This window comes from Quercus lobata, chromosome 1, assembly GCF_001633185.2.
Source record: "Quercus lobata isolate SW786 chromosome 1, ValleyOak3.0 Primary Assembly, whole genome shotgun sequence".
Lineage (NCBI taxonomy): Eukaryota > Viridiplantae > Streptophyta > Magnoliopsida > Fagales > Fagaceae > Quercus > Quercus lobata.
The window spans coordinates 31690260-31705818 of record NC_044904.1 but is presented as its reverse complement, the minus strand read 5'-3'; the positions used below and the strand labels follow the sequence as shown (position 1 = coordinate 31705818).

Genomic DNA, 15559 nt, shown 5'->3' with positions numbered 1-15559 from the left:
AATCAAAAGAAAAAAAAAAAAGGCAACCTCCAGGAAAACTAAAGAAAAAAAAAGAAAAAAAAAAAAAAAAAAGAGAAGAGGCAACATGTTCAAGAAAGAAAAAAAAAAGAAGGAATTGAATGAAGCTCATGTGCACTTAGTTCAAATCTTTTATCCCCCTCTTTCTACTCTATTATATACTCCACAAATAAAAATATGTCACATGTTTATCTAATTTATTAAATGCTAAATGTATGCTTTCTATTATTTCAATTTCCTAAAATAAATAACCCATTATATTTAGGTAATTGAAATAACAGAAGACATAAATTTAGTATTTAATAAATTAGATGAATATATGACATATTTTTATTTATAGAGTATATAATAGAGGAAGAAGACTAAAACAGAAGATTTGGAATCTTGTGCGCTAGCATATTGACATTTTTGTCAATCAAGAGATTCAGAATCTCCACCTAATTTTCTCTCTCTCTTTTTTTTTTTTTTTTTTTTAAGAGAAAATATTTTAATGGACCCGTGACAAAAATACCTGCTCCAACCAATTTTTGGGAGTATTCTACTTGGAGGTACGTATATCCGAAGACCAGCGAAGAAAAATTCCCATTGGACTTGACATCATTAATAGCATAAAAAGAAAAAAGAAAAAAGAAAAAAGAAAAAATGGGCGGGGCATACCTCGCTAAATAAAGAAAGTGCATTGGTAAATAAATGTCAACTGTTTTGGAGGAAGAACTACATCAACAAGTGCCATCCAAACTGCTCCACCTGCAAGCGTATGCTACCGTTTTTTTGTTTATGTATTTTCCTTAATATATGAAGTAGGGCTTATGAATTTACTTTTTTTCGTTTGGAGTTAAGGTAGGACAAACAGCACCCAAAGGGCGAGGCAGACACAGTGAAGGGAATGGAAACTACAGCAAGAAAAGGGATAACAAGGCCTCCACTTAATTTCCTATCCATTTTGAATGAAGCTGGGATTAAAATTGACACGTCTTGTCCGGACAAGCTGTGTGATCAACTCTATGCTGGAATTTTCTTGAAGCCCAAATTATTGGCAAGTTCCTTATCCATTTACTTATGATAATTTTTTAATGATTCGATTTCAAAGTGATCTTCTGAATTATTCCTCATTAGTTATTACCTTCTTAATTATGAAATCCCACCCAAAAAAAAAAAAAAAAAACCAATATGTAATATTAGTCCACCAACACAATTTATGTTTAATAAATCCTAATATGTTCTGATGTAAAGATGGTTTATTCAATTAAATGGAGATAAATATGTGGTTTGAAGTGAGTCCAGGAACTTTGGCTAGTTTGTGAGCAAAATCTTGTTACCACTACTCCTCACATGAGTTACAGACCAACTTTGCATGACAGATGAGTAGCTTGTGAACTGTCTCAATAGTACAATGACCGAAAATGGTTGAGATTGCCCACCTTTCTGTAATGGCTGAACAAGTGATTGTTATCGAATCACTCTCCACCACCATTTACCTGATTGGGAAAATCTACATCTTCTTTCAATGCCACTGCTTCAACCTCACTTGCATTCCTCAAGTAGCACCCGTTTTTACTCGGCCGCAATCAAGTCTCCCTTCTCAATTTGCCACCAGTTTACTTCAATAATGACCTTCCCAGTTTCCAAATTCCAATATACTTCCCCTAGCACAAGAGCTAGTAGGGCTAACCCATGAAGGAACAGAATGGGTGGTACCTGACGTTGAGGACTCTTTGTAATAGACAGCCAGTGATGGTCAACAGTTTCCACCCTTGCTTGGCTTGCATTGCCTTGTTGAATGCTTTGAAGTTTCGTAAACCCAGCCAGTCTATGGACTCACATACTGTGTAGCCCATTTGAGCCTACCGATTTTTCTTTCATCTTGCTTTTGCCCGCACCAAAATTAGTTAATCATGGTGTTTAACTTGTCACAAAGCTTATTTGGAATTTGAGAACACTCATAATGTATCTGGGCGTTACTTGATCTTCAACTTTGATAAGAATGTCTCTTCCTGCCTTCGACAGTAGGTTCTCTTTCCATACCTATAGCTTCTTAACTAGTCTCACCTTTATTTCTCATAAAGCTTGATATTTGGATTGTCTAATCATTGATGGGAGGCCTAAATATTTCTTGTGTTGCCTAATGACTAGTATGATAAATTAGTTTTTGGACAATGATTGGTTTACATTGTGCTATCAAGATAAACTAATAATTTTCCTTAGTTCTTTATTTTCTCTTGCATCTACCTGGCATTTTATTGCTAAAGAATAATGACATTTTGTCCTCAGTGATCTTCTACAGTTCTACCTTGCGACCTCTTTATAGAATATGGGCCAAGCTAAGTGTTTGGTACATTCAATGTCATTGGCCCTAAAAAAACAAAATACCATCATTTGCAAGGAATAGATGGGTGAGTGTAGGGCCTTTGTGGCTTATCACCACTCCATATGGTCAACCTGCATTTTCAGCTTGTCTAATGAGGCCTGAGAAGGCTTCTACACATAGAAGAAACAAATAAGGGCAAGAGGGGGTCACCTTGATGGAGTCCCCTTATTGGAGTCATGTAACCCTGGGGCTCACCATTGATTAGGACATAATAAATTGTTGTGTTGATACATGTCAAAATCCATTTGTCGTGAAATCCCATTTTGGCCATAATTTTCTTCCAAGTAGACCTGCTTTACTCATCTCAAGTTTTAGGGCCATAAAATTGTGTTTCCCTTTACGATTGTGGTCCATGTAGTTTAGTGTATAAGAGCACATTGTTCATTATTTGTCAACCTGATGCAAAGGCACTTTAGTTTTCAGCTATACTATTTGGGAGAATTATTTTGAACTATTAGCTAGAGCTTTGGTCATAAGTTTGCATAGAAAGTTGGGATGATAATTGGTCATTTTTCTAGGCCTTTTGTTTTTAGGAACTAAAGCAATATATGAATAATTGATTTATTTAACACAGGCCCGAGTTTGATGTTGCAAAAGGACTGCTTTCACTGTATCATAACCAACAGTACTTAAATATGTGTGTATAGATATATATATATATAGCAAATATACCGTTGGGTCAAGGATCTTTGGTAGGGTGCATTTGGAATAGGGCAGTGGAGACCTCCTCAGCCTTGAACTTCTATGTCAGCATCCTATCATGTCATCTATGACTAGCTTGTCCACTGCACTCATAATTGGGTTGAGTTTTGTTGGTGTGGAACTATAATATATTTCATTGAAGTTCTATGTTGCCACTTCCTCCTCCTTTGACACATCACTATGCCACACTAGCTATGTTAGATTCCTTGTATCATATTCCTTCTTCCTCTTTGTGTAGCCTCAAAATAAAAAAAAAATAAAAAAAAATTGTGTTCCTTTCTCCGTCCTACTGACATTGGATTCAAGATCATTGATTCCATCATATTTCATCTAGCTCCAATAGATTGTTTATTTCTTGCTTCAGCCATTTAAGCTCCTTGGACTCTGTCATTGCAATTTGGTTTGCCCTGTTCTAATATTCCTCCAACTTTTTGTTGACTCTTTTTTAAGTGAGTGCTGGTCCCATTTTATACCACGATTGTTGTGCATTCCACACCTTTTTTGTTTTTTACCACTTGTGGCTCATATAAATCCTCTTCCTCTATGTTTGCCAAGCTTGGTTGATCTTTTCATTAGATTTCAATTACTGCTTCTATGTTGCTTCAGACTTGAACTGATATTGTGGAAGCTTTCCATAAACATATTCATCCATGCTATGTTTGCAACCCATCTATCAATTCTCTCCTGTACCTTTTAATCTCCCTCTCTTTGATTGCACAGAGTGAACCTGGTTCCTTGAAATCCAAGTCCTTCATTTCCCACCTAGGATGATCATTTGGGCCTTCTCTCTCGATTATTTCAACTATCACATTAAAATTTCCTCTGCACATCCATGGGAAGCCACTGTGGTCGTGGAGTGTCCTTAGTAGCTCCCGATGTTTTGTTTCTTTGTGAAACCAAGGATTCCGAGGAGCACATGGATCAGGTAAAATGGTATGTAGGTTTCTCCACTGAAGTTCTTATAGATGCCAAAGGATTAGTCAGAGGTTTATGTTTAATATGGAAAGCTAGAGTTGTTGTTGAACTTGTTGAATTCAATAAAATATGATTGTGGTGAAAATAAGAAAAAGTCTTGAGAGAACATCTCCGCCTTGCTTGAATCTCTCCAAAGCCCTTGGGTTTGTATGGAGAACTTTAATTTCATCCTCCATGAAGATGAAAAGTTTGGGGAAAAAAGTGGAGGCCCTTCAGCAAATAACTTCCTTCGGGATCTAATGTTTGATTCAGGAGTTATTGATTTAGGTTTCTTGGGTAGCCAGTTTACTAGGCCAAGGGAAGGTGGGGAAACGCAGCTTTAAAAAGAATATTGGACAGAGCAATTTCAAGTATATCTTGGAGATTAGCCTATCCAAAAGCTACCATCACCCACCTCAGACCAATTATTTCTGAACACACCCCAATCCTTCTTGACACTAGCCCCACAGACTCATTCGCCTATATACCTTTTCGCTTTGAGGCGGCCTGGATTAGAGATCTTGCTTGTTACTCTGTGGTTGATGAGGCCGCCAGAAAAGCTCTAAGAAAGTGGAACAAAGAGGGTTTTGGTTGATGCCAAGATAGAACAAACACTTTAATAAAGATAAATCAAGAAGGTACAAGAAAGAGGCAGCTCAGTGGCCAATGGTAAGGTAGAGGCAGTGTTATAAGCAGAGCTAGCAAAGTGGCTCACTAAAAGTGAGATCCTTTGGAGACAAAAATCCAAAGAATTGTAGCTAAAGTTTGGTGACAAGAACTAAGCTTTTTCATTTATCAACCATTATACAGAGATGCTGAAATAACATCAATGCCATTAAAAACTCAAGGATCTTGGATATCTGACTTAGGGAAAATAAGGCAGCTACTCCCAGATTGTTTCAAAAGCGTTGTCCCCACAACTTGGATTTACTTATTTCACCCGCCATCACAGAAGCCGATAATTCTCTTCTTGCTAGCATTCGGCACCCCTGAACAGATTAAGCACACATTTTTCAAATGGAAGATCAAAAGTCCCCAGGTCCTTATGGGTTCCCTGCCATCTTCTACGAAGAATATTGGCCTACTGTTGGAGAGACCATGATTAAAGCAGCCACATCTTTGCCTGAGGAAATAAGCAGCTCCTTAAAAGTGCTAATATCCAAAACACAAAGCTTCTCGACCATTAATAATTTTAGACTTATAAGCTTGTGCAGCATTGTCTACAAGATAATCTCAAAGCTTCTAGTGTCCAAGATTAGACTGCTTCTCCAGAAACTAATTTCACCCAATCAATCAGCCTTCATTCTTGGGAGATGGATAGCAAAAATCAGGCATTGTTCAAGAAATGCTTCATAGTTTCAAGACCAGGAAAATTAAATCCAGACTAATGGCAATCAAGCTTGACCTCCAAAAAGCGTACAATAGAATGAACTGGAAATTCTCCATGCAGTGCTTCTCAAGTTCGATTTCAATGAAATTTTCTCAAATTGGATCATGGCTTGCGTATCCTCTGTCTTTGAGGTTCTTGTTAATGGTGGGAAATCTTAGACCAAGCAGAGGATTGCGACAAGGAGGCCTTTGTCTTCTTATCTTTTCATCTTGGGGCAAGAAGCACTGCCGAAGATGCTTGAGCATGAATTTTCACTCAAAAACATTAACAGAGTCAAAGCAAGCATTAATGAACCAGTACATTATGTATGCCAATGACATAGTTCTTTTCTCCAAAGCCACCAGAAGAGAAGCCTCTGCCATAGTAGAGCGCATACTGACAAGTATTGTAGGTGGTTTGGCCAAAGCTTAAACAGAAGCAAATTCGGTATGTTTTTCTCCAAACGCACCCAAAAGCAAACTTGCAAAGCAGTCAAGCAGGTTTTCCAATTGAAAGGCCTCAAGAGAGATGCTATTTACTTGGAACATCTCCTTTTCTTTCCTGATCTCCCTCAAAAAATTTTAAATTCCTTTAAAATAACTTTGAGTCCAGACTCATGGGATAGAGAAGCAATTGTCTTTTATGGCCAGGGAGATGCAACTTGATCAATTCCGTTGCCTAGTCCATCCCTAAGTACACCATGTCATTGTTCAATATCCCATCCACAACTTGTGACAAGCTTGATGCATTATCCAGAAGACTCTGAAGGAAACTGAAAGAACCAAATGGAAAGTTCCTGGTTTGGAAAGCTTGGGACAAGTTGTGTTTGCCTAAAGTGGGGGTCATGGTTTCAAAAAAGCCAAAGACGGCAACAATGCTTTGTTAGCTAATGTTAGCTAAGCTAGCTTGGATGGTGCTTCCAAGTATGATAGTCTATGTATGTCAATCTTGAGAGCCAAATATAAAGTTAGGCAGGACTGACTTCACAAAAGCCAAGCACAGAAAGTTTCCCATATATGGAAAGCCATCAAAGGTGTAAAGAAGATCATTATGAAATGGGCATGCTACGTCATTGGGGATGGGGCCTCCATCAATGTCTGGAAAGGCCCTTGGGTTCCATGGTTACACAAGTTCAAACCCAAGCCCAAATTCAAGTCCCTTGCACAGACTCCTATTGTGGTATCACAACCCATAGATCATGATCTTCATGTGCAGAGAGCCAACATTGTTCTAGACACTTTTAACACAGTCTGCCCATGCCGTCCTTACCATCCTGCTTTCTGTTAGAGCTAGGCGGGACAAGCTCATATTGGTGCCCAACCCCAAGGGGAACTTTACAGTCAAGTTGGCCCTACTGCACTGCACTCAAGCAAACTAGCATCTCCAAACATTCCAATGGGCCATGGAAAAAACTTTGGAAAACTAGGCGCTAGAGAGAGTGAAGATGTTGTTATGGAGGATAGAAGCTAATGCCCTCCCTACCAAAGAAAACCTACAACGCAGAGTCCCTCTAAATGACTCCAGCTGCATCCTTTGTCAACAAAAGCAGGAATCCTCCGCCCATTTGTTTCTCAAATGCCCAATTACCAAGGCCATCTGGAACTCCCGTTGCTGGGGATTCAAGTCAGATGACCATAGCATCACCTCTAATGAAGGCATCATTAAGTTGGTCCTAGGCCCACCTAAAGTATCATGCCCCATGGAAGATAATTGGCTTATCTCACTTGACATGGCCTTTGTTCTTGACAAAATCTGGAGGCTAAGAAACCAAGTCTTGTATGAAGGTAGCTAGCTGGATATTGTGGCTTCAATCAGACACATTCTTCAGAAACCTAGCTGAACACTCTTCTCTAATGACTAACGAGAAAGTTCCTGCCCCTAGTTCAGAATGATGCAAGTGGCAAACTTGCACCGCTGGTTGGATAAAGGTCAATGTTGATGCAGTCGTAGCTGAATCTTGCTCTCTCTAGCGGTCGTAGCAAGAGATATTAAGGGAGAAATCTTCAAAGCTTGGTCAAGAACTCATCTAGTCTGCTCACTCCTACAAGCAGAAGTAGCAGCCATTCTATGGGCAGTACAGTTAGCAAAGATCGAAAGATGGAACCATGTCATACTTGAGGGAGACCCTAAAACCTGTTTTGATTCTCTTTCCTTGCCTAATTCTTCTCCTGATTGGTCTATTTATGATGTTATTAGTAATATTTCAAGCTTTAAAGAGTCTCTTTTTAGATGTAGTTTTTGTTGGGTTAAGAGAGATTATAATTCAGTTGCTCACGTGGCTACTAAATTCTCTATCAGATCATAAGAGTCCTACTGCTTTAATAATCTAATGCAGCATAGACGTGTAGAAGCAGAATTTATAACACACAATTACTACAATTCTTCCATGAAACCTATGTTCTACAAGAACACTAGGCTATTAGGCAAAATAATAGAGAAAATCTCTCTAGAAAACTTTTATTAATAAACACATGGTATTAAACCACCACCCTATAAAGAGTATATATAAGAATAGAAGTTCTCCTACTCCTTTTAGGAAAAGAATTAATAAACCTACTTCTACTTGATAAAGGAAAAACAATTTAACTAGGAAAAGAAAAACAATTAAAATCTCAATTCAACTAGGAAAAAGATTTTAATTCAACGTAATAGAGTAAATAAATCCTAATTCAAATAGGAAAAGGAAAACAATAAAAAACTCTTTCTTTTTCATAACGTGATTTGCATCATTTTCCTTGGGTTGGAAGAAACTCATCCTCGAGTTTGGAGTCTGGATTAGAATTCTCTCCCCGATATGGAACAAGATGCTTAACATTGAAGATGTTAGATGTACGCACATGGCTTGGAAATTTCAACCGATAGGCATTAGGATTAATTTTCTCAAGAATTTCCAAAGGACCAATCTTTCTAGTAGCTAGTTTGTTGTATGCTCCCACGGGAAAGCGATCTTTGGTCAAAACTGCCTAAACAAAATCACCAATCTCAAATTCTACCACTTGACGTTTCTTGTTAGCGGCTTGTTTGTACTTAGCAGAAGTCTCCTGTAAGTGTTTAGCAGTAACCGTATGAATTTCTTGAATTTGTGTGATTAAATCCTCAACTTTCACATTGACATGCTTCAAGTCAGTGATAGGAGCCAAATCAAGTGGTGTGCGTGGGTTGTAGCCATAAGTAATAACAAAGGGACTGAATCTAGTGCTACAATTAATGGAATGGTTGTAAGCAAATTCTACCTGGTACAAGCGTTGATCCCATGATTTAAGATGATCACTCACCAAGCTTCGAAGCAAATTGCTCGAAGTAAATTGCCCAAGGAACGATTTACCACTTCTGTTTGACCATTGGTTTGAGGATAATAGGCATTACTAAAATTAAGTGTGGTGTTGGCCAAATGCCATAAGCAACGCCAGAAGTGACTAAGAAAACGCACATCACGGTCTGAAACAATTGATTGTGGCAAGCCATGGAGGCAATAGATCTCTCTAAAGTAAAGTTAAGCGACATTAATTGCATCTGAGGTTTTCTTACAAGCAATAAAGTGGGCCATTTTGGAAAACCGGTCCACAACAACAAAAATTGAATCGTTACCTCGTTGTGTACGAGGTAATCCCAAGATAAAATCCATACTGACATGAATCCATGGCTGGTCTGGTATGGGAAGAGGCATATATAGGCCAGCATTGGTTGTAGTGCCCTTGGAAACTTGACAAATATGACACCTCTCAACAAACTTGGTAATCTCTTTTCGCATGGTTGGTCAAAAATAAGAGTTTGTCATAGGCTTCATGGTTTTATCACGTCCCATATGACCTTCATTATGCAGCTCTTGAATAACCCTTAAGTGTAGGCTATTATCAGGAATGCATAGTTGATTCCCTTTAAAAAGGAAACCATCTTGAATAAGGAAGTTGAACTGCTTTCTTATTGCCACATCATTTAGTATAGGGCCAAAGTATGGGTCACTATAAAGCAACTCACGAAATAAAATAAAACCCCAACACTTTGGTTTGCATTACGATGAGCAAAGAGGCCTATCGATTAAGAGCATGTGTCACTCTATTCAATGCTCCGGATTTATGTTTGATGATAAAAGAAAATTGTTGAATATAAGTAGCCCAAATTGCATGCTGAGATGAGAGCTTGTGTTGGCTATCGATATGCTTCAAAGCATTATGATCATAATAGAGGACAAACTCATGATAGGCCAAATAAGAACTCCAATGCTTCAAAGTGCAAATTATTGCATAAAATTCCAAATCATAAGTGTTGTAATTCAATTTTGACCCATTCAACTTCTCACTAAAGTAGGCTACTGGTTTGCCATTTTGACTAAGAACAACTCCAATTCCAACCTTGGATGCATCACAATATAACTCAAATGGTTGAGAGAAATTAGGAAGAACTAGAATAGGTGCTGTAGTGAGCTTTTCCTTGATCTGATGAAAAGCCTTTGTGGCTTCAGTTGTCCACAAAAACTTACTAGCCTTCATCCTATTTGTAATTAGTGCCATAATTGTGCTAAAGTTAGGGATAAACCGCTGGTAGAATGACACCAACCCATGGAAACTACGGACCTCATGGACTGTGGTTGGTATTGGCCATTATTTAACAGCAGTAACCTTTGATTCTTCAACTGATAATCCATCCTTAGACACCACATAACCAAGAAATAAAACACTATTTGTCATAAAAGAACATTTGGCTATGGTAGCATAAAATTTCTCCCTACGTAGAACTATGAGTACCTCTCGAAGATGTTGGAGATGTAAATCAATATTGGCACTATATATCAGGATATCATCAAGATAAACTATAACAAACTTGTTGATGAAGGGGCGAAAAATTTGGTTCATAACATGCAAGAAGGTGCTAGGAGCATTAGAAAGTCCGAATGGCATTACTAGCCACTCATATAACCCCTCACATGTCTTGAATGCTGTCTTCCACTCATCACCAAGACGTACTCGAATTTGATGGTACCCACTTTTTAGATCCAGCTTAGAAAACACTGTAGCACCACTTAACTGATCAAGCAAATCATCCAACCGAAGAATAGGGAATCTATACCAGACTGTAATTTTGTTGATGGCATGTCTGTCTACGCACATTAGCCACGATCCATCCTTTTTGGGTGTGAGTAAGGCTGGCACGACACATGGACCAAGACTCTCCCTAATGTGCCCTTTTAACAACAAACCCTCTACTTGTCTTCTAAGTTCTTCATGCTCTTTTGGGCTCATGTGGTAGTGTGGGCAACTAGGTAGATTAGAACCTGGTACAAGATCAATTTGGTGTTGTATATCTTGGAGTGGCGGTAACCCCTCAAGTAGATCATTAGGAAATACATTTGCAAATTCATCTAATAAAGATTTCACAACCCCTAGTACTACACTACCCTTTGAGCTCTTCTTCCTAACAATACAAACACCAACCCCGAATCAAACATCTCTTCAACAAATGCCCTTTTAGCTAAGAGATTCTTACCCCCTCCTGAAGTTGGCTTAGGTTCAATCTCCTTACAAGGCAACAACACAATTTTTGTGCTACCAAACATGAAACTGTATGTATTCTTCCTGCCATCATGTTGAACCTTTCTATTATATTGTCATGGTCTACCAAGGAGAAGATCACATGTATCCATAACTACCACATCACACCATGCATTATGCTTATATTTCATCTCAATAGAAAAAGAAATCAAGCAATGTTTAGATAAAGTTACCTCATTGCCCTTTTTGAGCCAAGATAGTTTGTAAGGGTTAGGGTGCTTCTTTGTTGCTAGTCCCAATTTTGAATTGCCTCTTCTGATACCACATTCTCACAACTCCCAGGATCAATAACAAGTCTACATACCTTGCCCCCTATAGTACATGTAGTTTGAAAGATATTGCTTCGGAGCCAATCCTCACTTTTAGATTTGCGAGGTGTGAAACATGCCCTTCTCATAACTAACAAAGGGCCATCATTAAAGGTATTTAAATGATCATCAGTACTCTTCACTCTCAATAAATAAACCCTTACCATACCAGCCACCCTTCTTGCAATCAGCCATTCTATGCCCTACCTCATCACACTTGAAACATTGAGGGCCAGAACTACTAGTTGCAGTGCGGTTGGGTTGTGGATTAGCTTGATTAACTTGGCATTTTCCTTGTGTAAATAATGTAGTTGCACTATAAGGAGGAGCTGCTGGTGGTAGTCGGTTGCCACCACTATTTGAAACCATATTAGTCCTCCTATTCTTTGTCTTCTCTAAATGCAAAGCTCTCTGATGGGCTTCGGATACAGAAATTGGGTTAAATAAATTCAAAGTATCTTGAAATTGTTGCCTCATACCCCCAATATAACGTGAAACTAATTGATCTTCCAAATCCGCAAGGTCAACTCTAACTACAAGTTGATAAAACTCTCGAGTATACTCATCTACAGATTGTGTACCTTGTCTAAGATTGTGTAGCTGTTGATATAATGTACGCATATAATTATGGAGCAAGAATGCAGCACGCATATGTTTCAATTTTTTTTCCCAAGTATTGATTTTAGATTTACCTCTCCCAAGTATTGATTTTAGATTTACCTCTCCCAAGTATTGATTTTAGATTTACCTTGGTGAATACGGCCTTGCTTTAATTGCTACCACCATGTAGCAGCATGTCCTCTGAATTTGGTAGCCACCAAAGAAACTCTCTTGTCTTGCGGCACCTCCTTAAACTCCAAAATCTCTTCATCCGTAGCAACCTAATCTAGGAATTCTTCAGGTTGTAAACAACCTTTGAACTCTGAAATATCTAATTTGAACCTAGATTCCCATCTGTATGAATTGTATGAAACCAAGGGTTTCTCCCTCCTCCTTCTATGTAAAGCAAACGGATTTTCCATCTCATCCTCAACATTAGAGCCTACTTCATCCTCCTCCACAAAACATAGAGTTGGACTACGGTTTCGAGACTGGTTAATAACGGCTAAGGCAGCAAGCTGCTCTATCAGCACTTCAAACTGCTCTTCCATCCGCTAAAAGGGTGCCTCTAGTTGCGTATTGCATGCAATCTCATCGCGTTCATACTCACCATCTACGGCAGTGTGCCTTCCCCCACATGATCCTCTCCGTGACATGGTAGGAACCTAGCCATGCTCTGATACCAACTGATGCAGCGTAGGCATTTAGAAGCCGAATCTATAACACACAATTACTACAACTCTTCCACGAAACCTAAATTCTACAAGAACACTAGGTTAGTAGGCAAAATAATAGAGAAAACCTCTCTAGCAAACTTTTATTAATAAACACATGATATTAAACCACCACCCTATAAAGAGTATATATAGGAATAGAAGTTATCCTACTCCTTTTAGGAAAATAATTAATAAACCTGCTTCTACTTGATAAAGAAAAAACAATTTAACTAGGAAAAGAAAAACAATTAAAATCCCAATTCAACTAGGAAAATGATTTTTATTCAATGTAATAGAGTAAATAAATCCTAATTCAAATAGGAAAAGGAAAACATTTAAAAACTCTTTCTTCTTCATAACATGATTTGCATCATAATCTCAGTCTACCAGAGGTCTTAAGGGCCACTTATGAGGCAATCTGCATGTCTTTTAATTCAGTTTGAATAAATATCAAAAGTTATCTTAGTCCTAAACAGCATTAAATATAAATTTTAATTATTATCATTGTTGTGTGATTTCACCCAATGACCCCCCATCATAATTATTGCTTTTCATATTCCTTTTTTTTTTTTTTTTTTTTGGCTATTGTGGAAATATTTTGTCGACAAGAAGTTAAATAAGAATTGCTTCATGTTGTTTGCTAGAGAACTTACTATGGATTGGGGTGATAATTCTGAATATTGGATATGGACCTATGACAAAGATGCAAGGTAAGTTTGACTTGAGAAGTTCATTTTATGTTTAGGATCACTCAGCATTGAAATCGGAAGTAAATAACTTGAGAAGTTCATTTTATGTTTAGGGTCACTCAGCATTGAAATCATTGAAAATTGATGGCATGAGAAGCAACAGGCCTAATTCATAAGTTTTTATTTTTTTATTTTTAAAATTTTATTATTTTATTTTATTTTAAATTTCATCAAGGAACTTTTATTTATAATATAAGAAAATTTTTATAAAACATTATTCAGGTTCTGTAAGTGTAGTTAATTATAATGGATTTATACAAAATAGAAAAAGAAAAATAAAACAAACAACTACACAAGGAACTTATAATAGTTGCATGGAGGGATAGCAGGATATATATGCGATCAAACTTTATTAATAAATCATGTTTTATGATAAGAGACGATGAACAGTCAACGTGTATGCTTCTCAAATGGGATTCGAGGAATCCATTTAGAAAATATTTTAGGACATAAATGGATTAAATCATGGGTGACCAAATGAGAAAAATATTTTTATTGAGGTAGACCTGAATAGTCATGTTGAAAAAGATAAGAGGGAGCTTTTCTCAGAGTTCGTAGAGGCCATGAGTATAGAGTAAGGAAAGAATCTGAAGATACTATTCTGGACTTTGTGATGTCATATAATTATATAATGGTGAACACTTTTTTTTTTTTTTTTTTGAGGGGGTAATGATGAACACTTGGTTCAAGAAAAGAAACTCAAATGTAATTAACTTCAAAAGTGGAATAAAAGTTTGTGAAAAAATGCATCATCACTTAAAAATGTTGATAATAGATGTTATGAAAATTACAATGTAATACCAAGAGAGAGTGTAACAACTCAACATAACTTTATTGCTATGTGAATCTGGTTAGTGCCCGGTCCAGGTTTAATTACCTTGGTTCTATGTGGCGGGGTAAGGTTCTTTGTGCCTAAATTCAAGCCAAAACAAGAATAGGAAAAAATTTACACTGAATTTGGGAGTATTTATAGCAATTTTTTTTTTTAATTTTTTTAGGTTAGAGGCTTCTTGCCAAGCTGTAACCATTTAAAATTTTAATCTTACATATCATTTGCAGTGGTGAAGACATTGAAGTGGCTGAGCTATTAAAAGTATGTTGGTTAAAAATTACAGGGATGATTTGGACGGTTAATCTCTCACCAGGAACTTTGTATGAAATTATATTTGTTGTAAAGGTCAAAGAAGGCAGCAATATATCGAATTTCTCGCTGAACCTTACTATCATTCCCCGACATTTAGAACAGATAAGACGCCATCACAGTTTGGAAGAAGACGCTTTAGGAAATTGGATTGAAATTCAGGTGGGTGAGTTTAAAATGTCACCAGAAATGGTTGGAAACATGATATTCCATCTAGAAGAAATCAGTCCGGAATGGAAGCACGGTCTTCTTGTAAAATGTGCTATCATTCGATTGAAGAACTAGTTGCCACTTGGTATGTAATCATTATCCATGTGTCGAACACAAGCAAATTGCTCCTCCGGCTACTTTGATCAAAGAGTTCTATTCGAACCTTTTTGTCCACTTCTGTGATTCCAACACTCTTGACAACTCCAGGCTGACATCACCCGTGACGTCATCTGTGCCACGTCAGCCCTAGCTTACGTAAGCATCCAGTCATCAGTTGACATCAGAGTCACGTCATCTTGCTGTTGTCATATCCGCTGACTGTTAACTGGGTTGACTTTGGTTGTTGACTAGACCGTTGACTTTGACCGAGCCCTTGACTTTTTCCTAGGGTTGACTTTTGTTGTCAAGGTTCTTCTTACTCAGTTTTTCGCGTAGATTTCATTTTTGCAGTTTGTTTTTGTATATTATGTCTCTAAATGTAAAATGATATTTTTCTTCCTTGCCCCATCAATACTATATTGGAAGGGAATAAAAATTACTTATCTTGTTCTCAAGTTATGTGCATTTTTCTTAAGGGTCGCATGCTCTGACAATATTATATTGGTGCAATCACTATTCCTGTCAAGGGGGCAAGTGAAGAAGATGTTGCCTTCCTCAGTTGCATGATTGAATGGGATAGTTACAACCACATGATCCTCACATGGATTTGGAACACTTCCATTTCCTCCATCTCTAATCTATTGGGTAGCTTTGATGATGCAAAATCAGCATGGGATATGTTGGCCAAAAGGTACTCCACTACTCACGGATTCAAGAAATATCAGTTAGTGGTTGAATTGCATCAACTCAAGCAAGAACCAGGGTAATTCATCAAT

General features: G+C 37.6%; 1 protein-coding gene and 1 long non-coding RNA gene across 2 annotated transcripts; both read left to right on the top strand.

Annotated features, from left to right (window-relative positions):
* The first annotated feature begins 646 nt into the window (after window positions 1-646).
* LOC115986813 lies at window positions 647-5681 on the top strand. Its single transcript, XR_004090897.1, has 2 exons — window positions 647-773; window positions 859-5681. It is a non-coding gene; the product is annotated as an uncharacterized LOC115986813 (long non-coding RNA).
* A 7186-nt stretch (window positions 5682-12867) lies between these two features.
* Window positions 12868-15238, top strand: LOC115986804 (protein PHLOEM PROTEIN 2-LIKE A1-like). The gene is made up of 2 exons (XM_031110136.1): window positions 12868-13294; window positions 14393-15238. Exons 1-2 carry the CDS (start codon window positions 13215-13217, stop codon window positions 14757-14759), a joined length of 447 nt encoding a protein of 148 aa, XP_030965996.1. The 5' UTR covers window positions 12868-13214; the 3' UTR covers window positions 14760-15238.
* Window positions 15239-15559: the final 321 nt, after the last annotated feature.

Excerpts from the sequence above, each read along its gene's own strand:
- LOC115986804 (XM_031110136.1), top strand. The coding sequence starts at position 13,215 with ATGTTGTTTGCTAGAGAACTTACTATGGATTGGGGTGATAATTCTGAA. Across the intron at positions 13,295-14,392 it reads ACCTATGACAAAGATGCAAG|TGGTGAAGACATTGAAGTGG; the intron begins GTAAGTTTGACT and ends TATCATTTGCAG.